At 42.5% G+C, this 22,064-nt stretch overlaps 1 protein-coding gene and 3 long non-coding RNA genes across 5 annotated transcripts in view; 2 read left to right on the top strand and 2 right to left on the bottom strand.

The window, feature by feature from the left end:
* Positions 1–3,596: 3,596 nt before the first annotated feature.
* Positions 3,597–6,399, bottom strand: LOC117244263. The gene is made up of 2 exons (XR_004497010.1): positions 5,888–6,399; positions 3,597–5,324 (listed from the first exon to the last, which is right to left on the bottom strand). It is a non-coding gene; the product is annotated as an uncharacterized LOC117244263 (long non-coding RNA).
* Positions 6,400–6,484: 85 nt separating this feature from the next.
* TSPAN5 (tetraspanin 5) overlaps positions 6,485–22,064 on the top strand; it is a 98,851-nt gene continuing 83,271 nt past the window's right edge. The window contains exon 1 of the mRNA XM_015623978.1: positions 6,485–6,526. Coding sequence (XP_015479464.1) covers positions 6,500–6,526 — 27 coding nt within the window. The 5' untranslated portion in view covers positions 6,485–6,499. The remainder of the gene's footprint in view (positions 6,527–22,064) is intronic.
* LOC117244262 lies at positions 7,846–16,324 on the top strand. Its single transcript, XR_004497008.1, has 2 exons — positions 7,846–8,902; positions 9,529–16,324. It is a non-coding gene; the product is annotated as an uncharacterized LOC117244262 (long non-coding RNA).
* On the bottom strand, positions 13,214–22,041 carry LOC107202922. Of its 2 annotated transcripts, XR_001520918.3 has the most exons (3): positions 21,407–22,041; positions 20,871–21,076; positions 13,214–16,323 (listed from the first exon to the last, which is right to left on the bottom strand). It is a non-coding gene; the product is annotated as an uncharacterized LOC107202922 (long non-coding RNA). The 2 variants fall into 2 exon arrangements; XR_001520917.2 differs by lacking the exon at positions 13,214–16,323 and having other exon boundaries at positions 19,091–21,076; positions 21,407–21,999.

Raw genomic sequence — 22,064 nt, 5'->3', positions numbered from 1 at the left:
GAAAGAATTAGATTTTGTAATGGATTTGATGCTTTTCCTTGGCCGTTGTTTCTCGGTACTGCCCAGCTGTCCCTGCACAGCTGTCTCACGGAGTGATGGCACTGCTGAGGGGACACTGCACTGAGGCAGCTCTTGGGAGCTGCTTCTCTTCTCTGACCTTGTGCTGTGGGTGCTCTCGATTATCTCCAGGACTGAGAGATGAGGTTTTCACCTCCACCCTCCGACATGATCTCCAGCTGCACTTCTGCAGTGTACAGATGTGATCCTGGTCCTGTGCACTTGATATTGTTGCACTAACCATGCCCCTTGTATGGCTTTCAAATGGGTTTTAATGTGAAATTCTAGGTGTTCTGCCAGAATGGGGTTCATTCTGGATTGAATACAACCCAACCAACCTTCCTCTCCAACCATCTTTTCTAGCTCTCTTTCTCTTCTACAACTTAATTGCACTAGAAGTGGTATGGTTTGAGGTCAGCTCTAGTTAAATTACCTTGAGGCAAGTCAGTCTTACTCCTTGCTCTAATTTTAGAGTTTTTCTAGGTTTGAACAACAGAGAATCAGCATATTGGAAATATTGGAGTGTAGATATGCCTTTGTTTTAAGACAGATAAGTTTGAAGTATGGCTTAGGTCTGCCTTCTTGTCCCCTAAAGGAATTTGCAGGAGAATTGGCATGTGTCAGCAAGGGAGTAAAAGGCCTTGGCAGTGTGAGGTGTTTGCAGTGAGATCATTTGCTGGCTGTCCTGTTGCCAAATGCTGTGCCTTGCAGTGCTGGGTCCTCCAGACTTTGTAAGGAGGTTTGTACAGGTCTTAACTCCGTTTGAGAATACTTCCGTCGTAAAATCCTGGGTTCTTCCTTACATTGTGTCAGTTTTCAGAGGCCCTATTTTTGCCATTTTTTTAACATTTTCTGAGGAGTTCTTCAGCATTGCTGAGCTGTGCTCAGTGGTAACTATTATTGACACTATTAGCTATTTTATATATACATAACTGTTAACATTTTATACATAACATATATATAAAATATAATATATATAAAATATAATATGTAACTTATACATAAGTGCTAACATTTTCCAGCAGTTCTGGAGCAACATGCTGGCTGCAGCTGGGTTGGTTTGCTTGGAGTGTAAGAGAGAAGAGATTCCTAGCTGCCTGGTGCATTTATTTAGGGTTGGTTTGAGGTTCCTTTTGCCAAAGCTGAGCCATAACCTTAAAATGGAGACTGCAGACAGTAAAGGCATTCTTTCAGTTTGCCTGTCAGTGGAGAGGGGGTGGCCAGCAGCAAATAGAGGAGCATCCTCACAGGAATGTGCCAAAGGACAGTGAAGCAATTACTCAAAAGCAACTGAATTTCTGGGGCACTGAAACAGCTTCTCCTGGATCTGAAGTGGTCAACCCAAAATACTGTTCAAATCTGTAGGTTTTGACCTAAATGTTATAATTCCTCCTTTGTGGCTGCTCTGCGAGCTGACTGTTGTGCATGTATCAGTTCTATTGATTGCTTATCTTAATACAGCACTTTTGGTCTTTCCAGTTCACCCTGTGCTGCTCCCTTACTACAGTGGGCAGAAATCAGAGTTTCTGAAGTGGTTTTGTTGGACAGGGCAGTTCATATTTTTCATTTTGTAGCCTGAGGTCTCCCTTGGGACAATTGACTGTAAAGGTCTTTTACCTGCAGAAGACAAAATGGGGAAGAAAATAAGCTGGCAGCTCTGCAGTGAAGTCCCTGTGTAAACATCAACCAGACCACAAAAGATTTTTGCTCTCTGGATGGAGTTTGCTGTAGCATTGGTCCAGTGTTCAGCTCAGGTGTTAGCAGAAGACTCTGGGGTGACACAAAAGGAAGAAAGGTAGAGAAATGTTTGTCACTTCCTCATAGTCTGCCAAAGTCCATCCTGGTCTTCATGTCTGTGTGGGGAGTGCTGGGGTAGAAAATGCAATCACAGGGCTTCCCTACCTTTCTTCTATCTCTGTGATACTTCACAGGAAAGTAATTCAGTTGAGTTTGAGGGCTTGTAGAAAGGGAAATAAGTTAAATAAGCTAGTACTTAAATCTTTTGTTTGGGTCATCTCGTGAGACCTAGTTGTTTGGAGTTTTTTTACAAATTTCAGTGAACACTGAGGACTGAGTTCTTGTTTTCCAGTAACTTTGGCCCTGTGGCATTTGGTCTGTTCCATTCTTCCTGTGGAGAAAACAGTCAATGACAGCTTAAAAAACTTGGTTGGGTTTTTTTTTTTCCTTTCTCTTTTGCTTTGTCATTAAGCAACACAGGGACAACCTATGGTGGTCTAGATTTTGCTGCAGAGGCTCTAGAAAGAGTCAGGGAAAGGAATGTGCGGTTTAGGAATTTTGCCCTGGAAAAAGGAACTCCTCAATGACACAGAACTGGCAGATATTAGGAAGATCCAGCAGGATGATGTGCTTGCTTGGGGAGATGGTTTGCCAGAGGCACAGGTAAGAACAGCTCCCGTCCACCCAGGCTGCAAACTCCCTGACTCCAGTGCCATTCCTGGCTTTTAGGCATCCTCTTTTCTCTGTTCTGTGCAAGGCTGTTCTGCTGAGGGGATGTGGCTACACATTTCCCTGCATCAGGCTGCGGATCACACACACACAGGAGTGTTTGGGAGCTTCACCAGGTGTGTGTTTTGTTTCCAGATAGGCTCTGGAAAGGTTTGACAGCTGGGCCTGCTCCCATCTCTTTCCTGGCTGAAATGATTGGATGCTGACTCAAACACTTGCAAGTACACATTTTCCAGGTGCTGGCCTCCAGCTGCCATCTGCCCTCAAGCAGCAATAAGATGGTTCTATAAAAAACTTCAAGTGGTGAACACACGTGGAAGGAGACATTTGGCAATACAGCAGCAGGCAGCGTATCCCAAATGGAGCTCCAGTAAACACAAACCAGCAGTGCCTTGCCATTTCCCAACAGCTGGTATTGTGTTTGCCATGTTTAGGATCACCTAAAAACACCTTCACTGTGTTTTCCTGTAAAGCTGTTCCTGTCTGCCCCAGCAAGGAGGACTTAACTCATTTGGAAAAATCAGTAGGCTTCTGCTGCAGGGGTTTGTGGCATGGGCTGGCTTTTGCAGCAAGCCCTTGAGAAAGCTTATTTCTTTTATCTAGTGGCATGAGATGTTCAAGAAGAAAATAACAGTTGCAGAAATTATCCTTGTGCCTTGCCACAGTCCAAAGCTGGAAATGCCACAGTTGGAACAGTTCTCCGTGGCTGCCTGGATTGGGAAAGTAACTCACAAACCATGGTGGATTTTTTTTGAAAATGCTGATAGTTGTTTTCAGAGTGCCAGTTTGATGTGACTGTTGTTCCCCCTTCAGTGCAGGAGGATAAAAATGTAACATATTTTTAAATTCATATCTATGACTATGAGTTGTGGTACAAGTAGGAAAAATGAACTATATGTAACTATAACACTGAACTGGGCTGATAGGAACTTGTGTTCTGTAGACTCAAATGTCACTAAAAGGGGATATACATTATGTGTGTCCACGTGGTAAAATCCAGGATCTGTTTATTTTCTGGAGGCAGTTTAAAAACCCCAAATTTCCCCCAAATGCAAGAATTTCATTACTGCCAGTAAAGCTTTAAAGATACTTTATTACTTGGAGCATTTCATGCAGAAAATTACTTTTCTGGCTCGCTTGGGAGCCAGGAGCTCTGCTGTTTGCCTTCCTCTGGCACATACTGTATTCTCAACCATGCTTATTTTAAACTTGAGGCTGACAGCAAAGGTTTCCTACTGACTTGGTTAAAATATTGACTGAACTTTGTGTCCGGTTTCCGACAGAGGCCAGTGACAGATGATTAGGAAACAGCTTGAAGAATGAAATATCCATAGTGTGATTTTTCCTTTGGGACACCTTGTCCACTTTTGGCAAAAACCTGTGCACCTCAGACTGTGGTGTTTAATAGCTCCTGATTGATCTGTCTTCATTAATTTGCTGAGTCCCTTTCTGAATGAATTTATAATACTGTTTTGTGAAGTTGACACAGCAGTTGAATTTCCAGCACAGGATGCATTGTAAAAAGACACTTCCATTTGTGTCATTTAGCTTCCCACAAAAAAATTCAGAGTGAGCCTCCCCTTTCAATTCAGTCTGGTGGCAGACATGTCAAAACTACCACTTAACAAAAGGGGGTGGAGATGCTTTTGCTTTAGTGGGTTTTTTTTTTTGGTTTGGGTTTTTTTTTTTTAAACTCTGTTCTCTCTCAGTCCTCTCTGCAGTTTAGTTTGCATATTTTTGTGGGTTTCAGTTGTTGAGTGCTGGAAGCCTAGTTAACAACTTACTATCTTCCACCTAGGGCCATGCAAACCATACTGTAACAGTATGTAAATGAAAGTCTTGCAATTTAACCATAAATGTCATAAAAAGAAGGGAATTACAGAAGCAGAAAATCTGATTACAAATAAAAAAAAGAGTAACTCTTGATAATTAGCACAACTTTTCCAAAGTAGTGCTATGTGCCCCTCTCCAAGTCTGCCTCACCTGATCAAGAGGGCCAGGGTTGTTTCAAATGCAAGCACCCTGATAATAGTTAAATCACTAAGTCCAGATGTCACTTGGCAGAGCTGTCTGTAGGTGCTGTGTGATTTGTCTGTGTGATTTTCACTTGCTGATGCTGTAAATCCTCTTTCGGTTAAAAGTAACCAAATGCAAGCGGTGCACATTTGCAAAGGAACCTTCTCTGCCTGTGCTCTGGCCTCGCGTGTTGCTGTTTTCAAACAGCCCCATGATGACTTCAGGAGCCTCGTGACCTAATAAATGAAACAGCTACAAACAAAGGCAGCCTAATCTCCTCTCTCAGGCATTTTGCCACGGAAAGTCAGTGTTTGCTGGCTCAACACTGTCAGATAGGAGAGGCACTGAGAGAGAGGTGACTCAGCATGGAAACTCATCTTTCTCTGTCACAGTGAGGGAGCTTTCTGCATTCCCCTCTGGGCTCTGCAGAGCAGGACCCCACTGTGGGGAACGAGCTGTATTTCCATGGGAGCATCTCCCTGGGTCAGCACATGGCTGCCTCTTCTCTTGCCTTCTTCCAGAGTTCACGCTCTCTCCTCCACTGAGGGAAAAAAAAATGAAAGCTTCACAGGCTTTTGAGGTAGCTACAGTAGCTCTTTCTTTTAAAGCTGACCTTCAAGGGAATAAATGCTGTCAGCCAGATCCTACTTTGTGCTGTTCGAAGAAAGGCTGAAGTGAGAGATGTTTCGAGAAGATCCCGATTATTTTTTCCTTTATTTTCTATTCTGCTTGTTCTTTATGTCCCAATTAAGATCCTGTCTATCCTGGATGACAGAATGGCTGACCTGGAAATGTAGAAATATGAATTAACAAGAGCAAAACTTGGGTCTGCTTGAGAGGAAGGTTTTTGTGGGTTTTTTGTTTGTTTTTTTTTTTTTCTTCCTTTGGTTGTTCTAGAATAATTAATTCATGATGAAGCTTACAAAAAGGAAGGAACTTTATACATACATACATACTTTTATACATATTAGTATAAATATGTATAAACCCCTCACTTTTATAGGTATTAACTTTACTTTTTAGGGAATTTGACCTGTTACTGCAGCCTGAATTTCAGGTTTCTAAATTTCTGAATTTCAGAGTTTCCATGCAGAGAGAGTCTGTGTCTGCAAAGGAGTAAAAGTCTGACCTTGATGTAATTGCTACAGCTGTTCTGTGAAGAACTGTTGATTTTTCTCTGCCAAAGAAATGTCTTAAAAGATTTGATGCATCATGTTGCCTCCTGAAAAACTTAACTCCTTTCTAGACAAATTTAGTTGAAGACAAAAATACTCTTAAAACTAATAGTGCATTATTTGTACACAAGTTTTAGCAGTAAAGGAAGTTTAATGAACATCCCTCATCTTACCTCCATAAAATTAACTTTCATGCATCTCTACTGTGATTTATTAATAAAAAAATTCTTATTTATTAAGCTTACAAAAATATCAGCCAGTCCACATAATAACTTCTTGAAGATACACATTTTCTACGGTCCAAGAGTAAGGGGGGACAAATCTTTCAAGAACTGATTGAAGATAAGCTCAAATAATAGAGAATTCCAGCTATAACTTACTCTCCTTTAAAAAAACATAGAGGGAGAGAAGATTTTAAGATTTATAGCTACATCAAGTTTGGATTTTTGTTTTCAGTTCTCAGATGAAATTGGTGTAACTGTGTTTGTTATGGACCTTGATGTAATGCATAGGCTGTGTTTGGTGCCTTTGTCTTACATAAAGTTTCTCAGGAGATCTGTAATGCAAACTCTGCACAGGAGTGAGCAGCTCAGTGTGAACACTGGGTATCGGTGCTGCCGCTGAGTCACGCTGACAGCTCAGCCTGGGCAGCTTTAATCAAGGTTCAAAGTGGAACAGGGCATCTCTGAGCACTGAGGTGAGACCAAGGAAGTCCTGCAGGCACTACTGGTGCTCAGTTTGCTGAACCTGCTGTGCCAGCCCCTGAGCTGGCAGTGAGGGAAAGAATGTGGCTGCTGATCCTCAGGTTTCTGGTACTGTAATTAGGGCTTTGGCTTTTTGACTCAGTGCAGAACATCTTAAAGCAATTGGAACACTTCCTTTTGCTGTCAGATGTCACTAGGAGTGTAAAGCAATTTTCATTGACTTCAAGGATGGTGCTCAAAGTGTGACTTTATAATTTTCCTTAGATGTAATCACATCTAAGGGAGGCACTCTTGCAGTGAAGGCTGCCAAGGGACTGTGGGCATATTTATGAAATACTATTTACATGTGAGTTAACTGTGAATGGATGAACTTACCTTCTTCTTGTAACTCAGTCAATCATGCACATGGAAAGACAATGGAAAAAGGACTTTTATCTTATGTAATCATAGGACAAAAGTGTTTTCTCCCCCAGTCAGTCATTTGTGGTATCTGCCACAGGCTGTCCTTTTGCAAACTGCCATAGAAAATGGCTCCATGGGAAAGTTGCATAATGACAGATGTTCTTTGTCATCAGGTGGGTTTACACCAGGAGCAAGGATGTACTTCCTTTTCTCTGGCTTTATGGATATGCATTTGGTTGGGGAAAAAGAAGATGTTATTTGTATGTGATAGCTCATATCCTGTCACAGACTGTTTGTCCTTTCAGTATGAGTCACACTGCTCTAAGCACTGCATGATGCCAGCCAGTTGTTTCATTTTGTTAGTTGTTAAAAATAAGGCTGGCTTGTTCCCTCACCCACCTTGCACTAATTTTTTTGCCTTAGATGATACAAACAAAGAGTGCTCCTTTTCTCCCAACCAAAGAAAAAAGCCCACTTTTGAAGTGCACGTGACTCCTCCAGCTCTGCCAGCTCTGGTTTGCAGCTGCTGTCAGTTGTTATTTTGTCAAAGTTCAGGTTTCAAACTCACCTATCTGCCTCACACTGGGACGCTTCCCTTTGGATATATTCATTGGATCTGACTTCAGTTTTATTTACCACTAGGCTTGTTTTACTGTTCCAAGTAAGGGCCAGCCCCTTCCTAGAGCAGAGCGTGTGGTGTTTGTCAGAAAGAGACAGGTTTAAGGCTGCCAGATCACCTGACCAGCCTGCTCCTCTGTAAACAATTTTCTGGGTTCTGCTGGTAATGATAAAGCAACTGCACTGGAGATGATAGGAGGATGCTGGTATTTGGAGGGGAGCACACCAGTACTGCTCCAGCATACTCATGAATAAAAGCACTTGAAGCCTATGAACATTTAAAACCTCTTGTTACTGAGGGCACCCATCTGCAGTTTTTTGTCAGTGTGTGTCATCAAGCCCCAGATGCTGATTGTTTTCTTCTCATCAAACTCGGTGCTTTGGTTCACAGGCCCACATGAAACTCTCCATGACTCTTTGCAGCAAACCAATTACAAATCCCTTCCAGCCCAGTTGGGGTGATGCTTATCAAAGTGTTACTCATATAGATCTTGCCTGTATTAGACAAGGTGTCTGCCCCTAGAATGAGACAGCTGGAACCATGGAACTGCTGGTTAACTCTGTTCAGTCTGTATATGAAATTGATTTTAAGCCTTGCAGGATTAATATAAGCTTTTTCAGCTAGGGATTATAGACCTATGAGGACATGCAGGTCCTGTTTTGCTAGTTATAAATTGTATTGTAGATTAAATTATAAGGGATTCTGGTATTTTATGAGTGTCATTCACCCCTGCACAGGTAGGCCAGATTTATCTGGTATGCATCTGTGATGAAAACCCTGAGAAAGAAGAGTGGGTTTGTTACAATGACAGCAATAGAGAAGTGATGGCTTTAGGTCAAACCTGTTAGGTTTCACCCCTGCAGGGAGGGTAAGGAGAGAAACATCTTTATCCTTCCTGCAAACCACACAAATAAAAAAGCAAAGCCTATAAAGCAGAAGTGGCTGAAGGGAGAATCCAGGTTTAAGGAGGAGATGGCTCTAAAAGAAGCACTGTCTCCTGCAAATATTTGCTGTGATGAAGCATGGGAAGGCATAAAAGCAGTCTGAAAATTTGAGTATTTGCATCTGCAGAAAGAGAGAAGAGGAATGAGAGCAGACTTTGCTCTTTTTTCTCTGTCTCTGTTGCCAGAGGGCCAAGACAGGTAATGGTTGCAGATGAAGCTGCTACCTTGCCCTGTCCCCAGGGCATGTGGGCAGCCTAGCGGCCTTCCTGCATTGCTTTCGTTTTGGTGCAGCTCTGCACCTTGCTCCAAATTCTTTTAGAGATCTGTGGACTGTTCTTGCCTGCCCTTGCCTTTCCACGTGTAAATTCTGCAGCAGAAATGGATCAGTTTTGCTTGACGTGACTTTGCTGTCTGCTGCCTTTAAATCAGCTTCAGCTGCTATGAGGCTCAAGTGGTGGCAGCTGGGAGACTGCTTAGCTTCAAGCATGGCTGGAGTTGCTCTGTGACCTGAAGAAAAAGGTGACTGCATTTTACACTCTGGGTGGGAGAATGCCATGAATTAAGGGTGATGGAAAATAGGTATGTGGGAGGAAGCCCTTGCTCAGTTAATACACCTAAATGTGAAGAAAGAGGATTTGGTGTCAAAGTACATCTGTTGCCCATGGTTTGATGCAGACAACGTGACATGTATTGCTAAACCTTTGTTCCAGCTGTCACAGGCACCTAAGTTTCCATGATTTTTCATTGGCTGCTGCTTGTGAAATTTGCTGCTTTTGAAATTTACTGCTTCTGACATGTGGGAATATTTTTTTCAAAGTGTGAGTGAGCCTGCAGGATGAGGGTGTTGATAGCACAGAGCTGACCAGGCTCTGCTGAAAGCTTTAGCCCAGCAGAATTTCAGCTCCTGGTTGCAATGCTAGTTAGAAAGAAAGAGGATCAAACTGGACAGCTCTCGCCAAGTTCTCTGATTTGTAGATTCTGAAGAGTTTTTTTGTCTCAGTCTACTCTTCCTTGCTAAATAAAGGAAAATATACCTATTTTTCCCTTTGTATTTAGAGAGCAGGCGTGGATTAGGCTTACTAAGAAATAATCAGCTTTCACTGGTTTAAAATTAACTAAAACAGAACTAGTGTTTTTTCTCTCAGATGGTGACAGTAGGGGACAGAAGGTGTCTGGAGGAGCTGGCTCAGGCTTTCATGGCACTGTGAAGAGAGGTGTGACCTGCAGCAAGCTCTTCCTGTTGTCAGAGACCTGGTGCCACATCCACCCTGGATGGGTTTTCCTGGCCTATCTTCCCACCTGCCAGGACGGCTGTATGAGAGAGGTGAATTCTGCGCTGTGCGTGGAAGGATAGCTGTTATCCTGATGGGAACGCATGTCCTAGGGCTGGTGGACAGCCAGCAGCAGCAGGTGTCCTATCCTAGTGTCTCCCACCCTCACCCTGTTCCCCTAAAGAGAATGTCCTCTCCTATTTTGTGCTGACAGTGAAATGTTAAGAGTTGTAACTGGAACAGGTATGTGGGGGATTTTAAACCCCTGCCCCCTGCAGTGGCTAAGGACACCACAAGGCCTTTGCTACCTTCTCTTTCTTTGCTCTCTCACTATCATGCTGAGATCTTCAGTGTTTATGATGGAGATGCTGTACTGCAGCTGCACTGAGTGTTCCTTGGGCAGGGACCTCACCCACTGCATCAGGGTGGTTCCATCCAGCCTGGCCTTGGACGGGGCCTCCCAGGAATGGGGCATCCATGCCTGCTCTGGGCAGCCTGTCCCAGTGTCTCAGCAGCCTCTCAGTAAAGAACTTCTTCCTACTACCTAATTTAAATTTCTCTTCAGTTTAAAACTGTTGTCCATTTCCTATCATTATGTGCCCATGCTTTTGTTACATGACCTGACCCTTTGTCAATGTGTCCTTCTAACTCTGTGTAGCCACATTTGTGTCCCTGCCAATGAGCTCCATGTGCCAGCACAGAGGCTGGAGCCTCCATGTTCCCCAGCATAGCTGCTTTCTGGGGCTGAGGATGTTGGATTTTACTTTATCTTCTCTAATTAAGTTGCTTTATTTTGATGTTGTGTTTGGGTGTGGTTAACATGCTCACTCATCTGGAGCCACGCAGTGTATGTAACTTCAGAGTGTATCTTCAGGCTCACATCATGCTGGGTTTTGATTATTTTTTTTGGCAGGAAAGCAGCTAAAGTTTTCCCTTTCTCATTATTGAGCAATTGGGCCAATGACCTCCTCCTGAAATCACAACTGTGACCCATTTTCTGTGCTAAAGCAGGAAAGGTGTAATAGTTCACAGCATAGCACAGAGCTGTGCCTAGCAGGCAACACTTCCCATTTTCAGTTTCTTCTGCTGGCCAAGTCATGCTGGGAGCTGTAACTTAAGGCAAAAAAACCTCCACAGGGTGTGCAAGGCCTGTCTGTGTTGTCAAGCATCTTTCCATCTCCTCTTAGACAGCACTGCATTGGAGCAGGCTGTTTTCCTCTTCTAGCATTAGGGGGAGCATGGCTGTTAAGAGAGAGGCTAAATGGTTGGAAAAAAAAAAAAATAACTCACAAACTGAAAAAAACAAGTTCTGAACCTTAAGAGTCCAATTTAAATCTTGTCCCTACACAATGGCCTGTTTATAATCCCTGTGACACCAGTAAAAAGCTGCTGCAGGCACTGAAGATTGAAGGAAGTGCCTTGCTCTCAGATATCAGGCAAAGAGGAGGAGTAGATATGGACAGCATTTTGATAATTTTGCAGTCTGCTAGGAAGAAGCAAATGAAACTGACAGGGATTAACAATTGTTGAAACCTTGTTTGGCATTCCAGAGGCCTTGTTAACAACAGTGTTAAAACAGCTATTCAGGAATGCTATTATACTACCAGGGCAGTCTCTGAGAAGTTTCATTTTCTAAATTATAATTCCTTGGTTTAACTTCCAGGTATGTCATTGCTGATTGTGCATAGGACCTTGGATACATGGGAAATATTCTTCTCTTGTCCTAAGACCTTGGCTCTGCAAATTAGTTTAGTTTTGCACTTTGGTAGAAACATTGCCAATAAGCTGTGTGATAAAACCTCTCCATCCAAAGCCAAAATCCCCAAACTCTTACTGATTTTCTCAGATCTGGGGTTTCACATGTGGGCTCAAAGTTCAGAGACTTACGTAATTCCTTCTACCAGCTTCTACCTCTGCTGGCTTGTGCTTGCTTCCTCCACTCATGGAAAGTACCTTATTGATCAGTTCCCTTTAAACCCCTAAGGATACTTCCTGCCTACTCAGTGAGCAAGGCTGGCAGAATCAGTGCCTGTGTGCACAAAAGGTACCAGATGATGACATTTAGGCCAAATGTTCTATCAAGGTAATTTTACTTCATATGCTTTTCCACAATTTAGCATCCCCTTTAATCATTCCATCTCAAGCTAATCTGTTCTGCACACATTCCATTTGCTTCTTTAGGAGCATATCGATGTTACTCTCACCAGGAGAATCAAGGACAAAGTATTTGAGAAGATTCCTTCCAAGGGAAAAGTTTGGGGTGCCCAAAGCAGGCATGCCTGGGTGCCAAACAATGGTACTGGTAGCTGTAGGAGGACAAAGGGGAACTGGTACATGTGGATCCTTCCTTGGTAGTCCTACTCAAGAGGAGGTTTTTATGAGACCTGTGGTGTTTGCAGTGCAGCTGGAAGTCAGAGGAGAAGAGATAACCTTTGTTGCTTTATGAAGGGCACAAAGGCAATTCATGTGCCCCAGAGTGACAGTGCCATAAAGTTACAACAGGAATCACCAATGGGAAAGGATATTCTTCTTTACCCCATGTTTTTTCTTTTTTGAATTTAGTTCAAAAGGACAACAGAAGCATGAGGCAAAAGTGTTATTTGTGTAGCAGGGAAGAGACACATATGAGGACATCTGTTTTAAGGAGCTGCTTCAAAAATAACCACAGGAGATCAGTGTGTTTGCAGAGCGCAGCAGGCGACCTGCAGAGCAGTGGAAAGTGAGACAGCAGTGGTGCCCCAAGTGCAGACAGCCCCAAATGTCTCCAGGATTGTGTACATTTGTACTCATTGCCAAACCACCCCACCCTGACCCCAATGGGTGTTTTACAAATTGAAGGAGGTGCTGTTTTCATGTTTTCTGCCCAAAAACATTGACCCCTTTTCTGTTGCTCTCCTTCTTGACCCTTTTTTCTTAAGTCAGCAGCTTTTAAATTCCACTTCCAAGTCTTTAAAAAATAACCCTGTTTCAATGAATCTCCAAAACATATGGCAAAGGAATGCAGATTTGGGTACTACTCCGTCCCAGAGATGAGGTCTTGTTCACCAGAAAAAGAAAGGAAAAGCAGACTGTCATATTTTGGTGCAGGATGTTGACATCCAGCATTCTGCCCTAGCCTATTTACTGCTGACTACAGGAACAGGCAGCAAACTTGGCCACTGATTTATTGTGATGCTTTAAGAAAGTTCATTACACCTTACCTGTTGCTTCAGCTTCCCAGTGGGTAAAACAGAGAAGTGAGAAGTACAATTTTTATCCTCATTTTCTTTTCTGACATCTGTGGTTTCAGACAGATCTGAAAATGTGGTGTAGGATTCAATGCAAATATCAGGTGTGATCCATTAGTTAAATGGAAGTGGTAAAGCCAGATGGTGTGAGGCATCCCACTGGGGAACACAATGTTTCAGGCACCAGGGAGTTAATTTATCCTGTTAGCCAGGTAAGAGAGTGTGCTTGGGAAAGGCCAAATGAAAACTGAGCATAATTGCTTATTGGGAGATTCACCCTTCCCATGGCCAAATACTCCTTAGAACAGAACTTTGTCAAAACAAGCATGATGAATTTGCATCTCTATTTTCTAGTGTTACATTGGAAAATCAATAGCAAATACCATTTCAAAGTAGTAACCAGATGTTTCCTCCCTGCTTTTTTTTAGCTATCCACTGTGAGGAACAGAAACGTTTCACAAAGAGAAGTGAGGGTTTGAGATAAAGTGGCTGATACCACTCTGGGAGGACACAGCTGTATCTCTTTTCTACATTAGTGGCTGTCAGCAAGTAACACCAAGTTGATTTTGGATACCTCAAAGGAAGCATTATCCTCTGTGCTCCCTCCACTGTGTTTTCTGATAAAGAACAAATATTTCTGCTAAAATCAGTTCATGCTGCAATAACTATTTGGAACAAAGCTTTTGTTTCAGTTATAAAAATTCTCACAGCAGAAAGTAAACTATCTGGAGTTTCATGGAAATATTCACCTGGCAGTGCCTGGTATAACCATGACTGCACTTTGGCCAGTGTTTGGAAGCTGAGTACAACCTGCAATGCAGCTTCATGTGTCTGTAAACCAAGACAGGATTGTGCTTTGGACAAAATTTGATATTTCAGAAGTGTTGAGTAGCAGTCAAATTAGCTAGTCAAATGAGTTCACCAATGGTCATTTCATATCCAGATTGCTTACACCATCCCACTGTGCATCTTTTCAGTGCCTAAGCAATTTGCAAACTAGGCCCTGTAGGACTTGCATCTGACTGCTTTCAAGGAGTCTTGGTCTTCTAAGGACTGAGGTCACTTTTGCAATGGGAGCTCTGGCATATTGGGCTGAATTCTGAGAGGTATTCAAGCATACAAATTGTTTGGTTTTTAAACTTCCTTTGAAGTATTGAATGGTTTACTGTTTTGATGTCTATTCTGGCTTTGCCAAGGTTTTTTCTATTGCTTTGTAACAACATAGAAAATATAAAACAGTTCACTCTCAATAAATTTATGGGTGTTTCATTCCAGCTTGGACTCAGCATATGGCTTTCTTTAGTTGTTTGATTGCATCATCCTTGTTTCAAATGTGACAATTTGGCTTAAACCTTTCTTTTCCATGTGTAAAGTGGGACACAAGTGCATTGCACCATTTGGTTGTGCATACCCATTGGACATGCTGTTCTCTGCTATGGGATTATGGAAAACTGCCCAATTTTTTCTCTGACTGCTGCTGTACAGATGCAGGCAGGGTACCAAGTATAAATAAGCTCGTTAGGACAAAGATGTATTCTGAAAGTGAGCAAGCACTGTAAGCAGGCACATGTAAACAGATGTTCTTTATAGTGCAGAATTCTGAGTGCAGGCTCTTCCTTGTCCACTCAGCCAAAGCTGCCCTTGTGGTTCATATGGTGATGTGGTTGATGCTTTCTCCCAGTTTTGCTGCAGGTCCTTTGCACTTTGGCTTGCTCCTTAAATGTCTCACTATGAGTCCTGAACCAATCAAAATCTGGGCATTGTCCCTTTCTCCCTGTCCAGAGCACACCAAAACCCTGAGATGCAGCATCCCTCCAGAAGGCAGACACCAGCAGGCTGCACAGAGGGGTAATTTACCACTAGATGGCTGGACCTCCTTTTTGTCCAGCTCTCAGTTTTGTTCCCAGCTCAGTGACCATGCTTAGCCTAGAACAGTGGACTTGTTGTAAGCTCTCTGCCTGCCCACTTTTTATAGCTTGATATTTTTAAACGGCTGATGCTTTTAGCAGATCTACCTTCATGATGAATAGTTCAAACTTCTGAAACGTACTAAAAGAGCTATGGTAATATCTAAGAAAATCATAGCTTTTTTGCAAGACAAAAAGGAAAAGCTGCCTTGTCCTGTTCTTGGGGTTTTTTCCCATTTCATGTGTAATACAATTTTTACTGAGTCTTATTTCATAGGTGTATGCATAGGTGGGACACATTTAACAGTTCATCACTCAGACTGAAATACAGCATCATAGTGTCCTTAATAGTCACAGCCATGTGCTTTGATCTGGTGAATTTGGTGATATAAAATCTGTAAAACTTTTAGACACCGACATACATGTCACTGTGATTTGGGGCAGCAATGTCTTTCCTTTAAGAAACATTATTTTGTGCACAGTCAGTAGCTTCAATAAATTAATACCTCTGGGTGAAAAATGTTAGCTTTCCTGATGATTACAGACCGATACATTATACAGAGCAAGAAGGCCCACTTCAAAAGGAAGATTTTTCCTGCCTGAAAGCAGACAAGAGGGATAGGCAAAGAATCCGTTTCTTGAAGATACCACTTATCAATCTCTTCACATTTTCACCTCTGTTACTTGTATTTACTAGGTTCACATCATGTGTCTATAGATGTACTTGTATTCTGAGTTCAAAACAAGAGAGAGGTATGTTTTTAAATTAAAATTATTTTAGCTGATTTGTTGTCACAGCACTGGCATTTTATGGTTGCTGCTTGCAGGAACAAGGAAGAGTCATTGTCCCTGCTTCCAAGGTAAAATAATCTAAAGTATCAAACCTGGAAATCTTGTGGAAGCCTGAAGATGTGCCTAAAGATAGTGATACATGAAATAGCAAGATGGAGATGAATCTAGAAATAGTTCTGGGGTGTGTTTTCTAAGTAGCAGTCTCTCACAGTTTAATTTTCTTAAAGCAAAAAAAAAAAAAAACCACCAAAAAATCAAACCAAAAAAACCCCCCAAACCCCAAAAAAGCTGAAAAAGCTGATGGTTTAACTAGTGTGGTGGAAAAGCAGGAAATTCAAATGAACACCCATCAAGACTCAGAGATACACAGGTAGTGAAGCATACAGCACATGATGAGGCCCTGAATAAACCCAACAAGAATATTTGTGGTTATTCTGTTCTTGTCTGCAGGAAGGTTTCTGGTTTTGTTAATGCAATAAGAGAGAGTAAGAAAGGCTTAAAAATTTCCATTTAGTGGCCTTGCAAACAAGTAAATTGTAATTTTTTTAAGTGCTTCCTTTTTACAGGTGGCTGAAGGGTAACATGTGCAGATTTTTCATGAAGACCAACCTCACGTTTGGAAGTAGTCCAGAAACAAAGTCCTACTTGATCCTGTCACAAGCAGAATTCAGTAACATTCTGTTACTGAGCACAGAATGTCAGATGTAGCATAATTGCAGGCATTGTGTATTCCTCCTATGACACTGTGGGAAACAAAAAGCCATGGTTTGTCATCACTCTAATAATACTATTTTATGCCTTTTGAGAATGTTCAAATAAACTTATTTTATTTACCTTGTTTCTAAGCAGGCCCACTGATATAAGCTATACAGAATAGTACTATAAAATACCTGTTCACTGGTGTTGTTACAAGTGCTATGTTTACTGTGGCAGCTCTGCATAACATCTGAGAAATCAGAAGTGTCAATACCAAAGGTAAAGTAAACAGGTATCTTTGATCCAGCTGTGTGGTAGCTGTCACTGGATGTGAATAGAGAAGGTGGGTTTGAAGAACCAGACACAAATTTGTGAGGAAATCAGCTTAAACGTATCCACAACCTTCCTTTGGGATTACCAGCTCACTTGCACAGTCCTAATAAAGTGTTAGAGGCCCTGGATGCACCCTGTTGTGTAGTCTGACAGACAGGAGAGCTATGTCACGGCAGAGATGACAGCATTTTTGGCACTGCTCTTTCCATAGCTCAGATGAGCAAGCCTGTTCCCGACAGAGGGTAGGAGGTGGTTCCCTGCAGCCAGGCTGCACTGCGTTATCTGGGCCCTCCTCCAGCACATGCTGACCCCCTTGTGCTCCTCATTGCTCTCCCCAGAGGGTTTTGGATCAGCTCTCTGCTCTGAGGGCAAGGACATAGAGTCCCTTTAGATCACAGTATCTCTATAGCCATTTGGATCAAAAAGCAATGAAAAAAATGTTGCTTGGATTTGAAATGAGAACTTTTTGCACAGTCGGCTTTTTCCACTCTGTTCTCAGCAAGACAATTTAAGTTCCTACCTGCACAGAGGTCTGGGGGCTGAACTCCTGACTGAGCTGGCCAAACAGGTGTTCCAGTGCCTTTTAGCTCAATTGTTGGCTAGGCCATGGTGGAAAACTCCTCTAGAAGCTGGGCTCTGAGATGAATTGCTCTGCTAGCCTCCCTTCCTACCACTCTGGCAGCAACCTAAAGCCTACAACAGCCAGATTTGCAGTTGTGCACTCTCTCATCCCACCACCTTCTTCCACTCCCTGACCTTCTGACAGGTTTACAAGATGTTCCTGGAAGGAGGTGCCAGAATGATTCCTGAGGGATTGTTCTTGCAGTAAATTCTGACCCAGGCTCCCAGGAGAAACAAAAATCTTCACAGGGGAGGGTGGAAGCAGCTCAGGTGGTTTAGCCCTGAATAAAGGAAACCCTTGAAAGGGAACATTCTCATAGAGATTACTTAGAATGGTGGATTTGCAGAAAATCTTACCACCATTAAAAACAGACTCAGAGGAAATAGTCACTCTCCTGAGTGGTATTACAGAGCAAACACTGTAAGTTAAACCTCTGAGTTGAATGTGTCTTGTATGACAAAGAATGACTGAAAGTAACTCAGAGGGCCTTGAAAAACCTAATGGACCTTAAGAAGATCATATGGTGTTCTGTTATAGGATAAATACCGATTGTCCCCTTGGACAAGCATTATTATATATGATTATGATTATTTTTATTATCTCGATCAATAATTTGTCAAGAATTATACCTGAACTTTTGGGTACACACCTGAAGCAATAATCCATGTTTGGGAAGTGAGAAGCTTCCAAATTTGCAGAGTTTGTCCAGTGCTTTTAGCAGTAGAAAGTGAAAAAGATAAATTTGGCACTTACTGGAGTCTAGGTTTATATCCATTTTAATGACCATGGTCCAGTAGCAACACTAGTGGAAGGGGAGGTGACTACCCACACCAACTGCAGTTATCCCTAATTTAGGACTGCAAATCTGTGTGCCTTTTTTGTGGAATAATGCATATGTTTCATCTCATTAAACCCTGTCACTGTCGTGTCCATAAAATGGTTGTAAGAACCACCTGATAATTATTATCCTTTGGAGTTTGGTTGTATGAGTGCTTGGAACCACACCTGCAGCCACTGCGTGACAGTGAGCTATGGACCAGGTATGTTACACTTTTCCTGCTTCGGTGTTGTACCGACTTGTCAGGGGATAATCCCTGATAAGAGCTCTATAAAAAACTCCAGTACAGGGGCTTGCTGAGGCACAGCACCCACTACAGAAACAGAGCTGTGTTGTTTGTGATGTTCGCCCCAAGCAGCACCGTGGTACAGCCCCAGCCCCGGCCGCTCCTTTGCCCCTGCCCGCAGAGCCGTGGGCAGGAAGCGTGCCACCACTCCCACCCCTTCCTCTCAAGGAAGGAGCAGAGGCAGCAGCTTGAGGTGCCTGACACAAAGGGAAATAAAGGTTCAGATACACATTGTCTTGAGAAAATAAAATCAGACACGATGCAAACTGGTTGTTGGTTGTTATTTGGTATGCCTTAGCTTCAGTTTCTGGCCTCTAACCCTGTAGATGTATAGACACGCTTCATGCTTTGTGAGTCATACTAACAACATTGTTGTTATCACATTATAATGATGTTGGGTTGGTCCTGCGAGATGATGTTATTAGCCAGTATTGAGAGCTAAGTTCCATATGAAAAAGCAGCTCAATAATCACCAGTGTTACCCATAACAGTAATTAGTCAGTACTTGCACTTGTTATTCTTGAGGGAAGCTGAAGTCATGTTCGTATCTGGGGCAGATGTACTTCCAACCAAGGCCAATACAACTTGTATCACTGCTTGAGTGATGAAGTTGGGTGATGAAATTCTTATCTCAGAATTCCTTCTAAACCTAAACACAGCACTCACACTTTTGCTAAGCAGAAAACAAAGTGTTTTTATGGTTGCAAAACTAGAAAATGAACACAAATCACATTATGAGCTAGTATATTGTTTAGATTTTAAAATATTCTGAGGTAGATAATACCTCTGACTCTATAAATCTTTTCTGTCAGAAAGCTCTAGTTTCCCCATGCAAAAAGATTGCTATCCTATGAATTCCCACTGAAATGGAGTGTCTAAGAAATAACTAGACTTATAGATACAGACTGAACTTTTCTTAGACCACAGCTCTTTATCTCAGTGCACGTGGCACGAGGTGAGATTGGCAATGGGATAACTTCCACGACTATGGCTTTCACTGTGCTGCTCTGCCATTTCTCTTCTCGAGTCACTCCTGCTTGCATTTCTTTTTCCCTGGAAAATGTCAAAGAATCCATAGATCAAAAAACAGGAGCTGACACAAAGACAGAGATACTGGATCTAAGGAATGATTGATTTGAGGAATTGGGTTGAGGACTCTTTACTTGGTGGGAAGTAAGAATTTCAGAGTCCTCAACTATACCTCTTTTAAGATACGAACTTCTCAAACTTGCCACACTTATTAATATTAGAGTTGGCCAATCTTTAGTCAGAAGAAGTCCATTTATATCTTCATCTTAGAGATGGGAAGTAGATTTAGTCATTCAGATGGGACTTTTTCTCAATGTCAGTAGCAGATCAAAGCATTCCTAGTGTTACGAAGAGCTGTGCTGCTGGAACCAGCTTTGTCATTGAAATGCCGCCCATTAGTACTCCTGTGCCTTGTCAGATGAATTATGAACTGATGGAATTTGAATAACTGTCTTGCCCTTCTGCAAGAAAAGGTAATATTGCTCTTGCTTAGTATTGCCTCAGGCTTTTGTGCCAAAACATCACAGTGGAATTCAGTGTTGACTGGTAACTAACAGTGAATTTAAAGTGCTGTCACAGTCATCTTGCTCAGCTTCCAGGCCTAGGTGGCCAAAGCATGTAAGGAGCAATCCACAAGAGACGGCACAAAGCCGAAGGATGGGGATTTTTTTTTTTTAATTCCTGTTTGTTTAAGACAGGAGGCAAAACGTGTTTGCAAAGCAGAGAGGCTGCTGCAGGTGCAGAAGGCTCTGCTACAGCTGGCATTCTGAAAGATCAATTACCTACACCAAAGCTGTTCTGCTGCCTTTGCTATCTGCTTGCTTATTAGACACAAAGTGAATTAAAAACAGCAGGGTTCAATGCCCTCTTCAAGTGTGCAATCTAGCACTTAAAACCAGACATCCTGAAGCTGATCATCTGATGGGACTATGCGAAACGCTTTTGGCTCTAAAAGGACGCTTGGCAATCATAATACTATGCTCAACTGAGAAAGCAAGTGAACTGATGTAATATGATGCTATAAATGATGTAGGTTGCATTTCTTTTTGAGTTGTTGGGAATTAATGGATTGATAGGTAAAACATCTGATACTGTTTCTGGATTTGTCATAATAAGTGTTACTCTATAGTATTTTGCTCCTGCCTGTGAAGAATTAAAATGCTAAAGGGTACCAACACATGATGTTAGGAGAATATTATGACAGTAATATTATAAATGTTTGTACAGGTTGTCACCAATATTTGAAGCCATTTCAAAAACAGCACCTTAATATAATACATTATTACTATACCCTACTGTAAGTGATGTGCCTTTATCCACTGCTACAGAACATTTACTTTACTAAATTTTCACCCTTTTCTACCCTCTTCTCATGGACAGTCTTGCAAAGACAGTGTTAATAATAGACACAGGGATGACATTCATGTGATAAACTCTACAGTCATGGTTAAAGTGTATAGATGTGTTGCATTAATTTCTCATTTACCAAAAACATCACTTATGTTCGTGGATCCATTTCAGCACATGCTTTTTCTTCTCATCGTCTACCAGATGTGACAGACAAATATTTCTCTTTGCTCTCAAAAAAGACTCACAACAAGGCCCCATAACTGATATGATGTGATCTTGCATCAAGACTGCCTTCTGTAGTTCTATCAGTGTCATGCTTCTGAAGTGTGTTACCTTGCAGTCCTGTAGAGATGGGAAATGCATTTTATTATAAAGAAATCTTCCATCTATGGAATCATAAGTTATACTTGCAGAATAATATAAACACAGAATTGATTAGGTTGGAAAAAGACCTCCAAGAATGAGTCAAACTTGAATCAATCCCAACCTTGTCAACCAGATCATGGCACTAAGTGCCACATACAGTCTTTCCTTAAACACCTCTGGAGGCTTTGACTCCACCACCTCCCTGGGCAGCCCATTCCAATGTTTAACAACCCTTTCTCTAAAGGAATGTCCAACCTAAACCTCCCCTGGCACATCCTGAGGCCATTTCCCCTCATCCTGTCTCACCTGGCACAACATCCTTTCAGGGAGCTGCAGAGAGTGATAGTCACCCTTGTGCCTCCTTTTCTCCAGCCTCTCTCTTAGAGCTGGACCAGAAAGCCTTGATCCACTGAAATGACGACATCCTTCCACAAAGAAAACCTATTAATTATGCTGTTAATGCCAGACCATCTGAATGCCACTCTGAATCCCAAACGTCATACGAATACAGCTAAGCCACAAACTTTATAGCTGACAGGTTCAACATAAACTCGGGGTATGTTAAAATATAAACCCTAGCAATCATTGTAAAATGGTTCTTCATGTGTTCCTGCGCGTGTGGCGCATACGAGATCATGTGGGAGGCGATCTGACGGCGCCCATTGAGAACAACCTGCACGGTGCAATTACGGTCTTGCTCCTCCTCATTACCGCAGCCAGCCTAGAACCGGTGCTGCCCTCCTGGCAGCTCTCCCGCTGCGGAGCGGTGTTCTCCCTGCCAGGCAGGGCCAGTCCTCGCTGTCTCAGCGTTCTCCGGCCTGTGTCACCGCGGGCCGCCGGAGGGGAGGGACGGACATACGGACGGAGAGACAGCAAGCTGGAGGGACGGCGCGCTGGAGCCCCTCAGCCTGGCACGCCCGGCCCGGCCCCTCAGCCGCTCCCGCCCCGCCCCCTCGCCGGCGGC

Source organism: Parus major, chromosome 4, assembly GCF_001522545.3.
Source record: "Parus major isolate Abel chromosome 4, Parus_major1.1, whole genome shotgun sequence".
In the NCBI taxonomy this organism is placed as follows: domain Eukaryota; kingdom Metazoa; phylum Chordata; class Aves; order Passeriformes; family Paridae; genus Parus; species Parus major.
The sequence above is the reverse complement of the archived record's forward strand: the minus strand, read 5'-3'. Positions and strand labels throughout refer to the sequence as shown.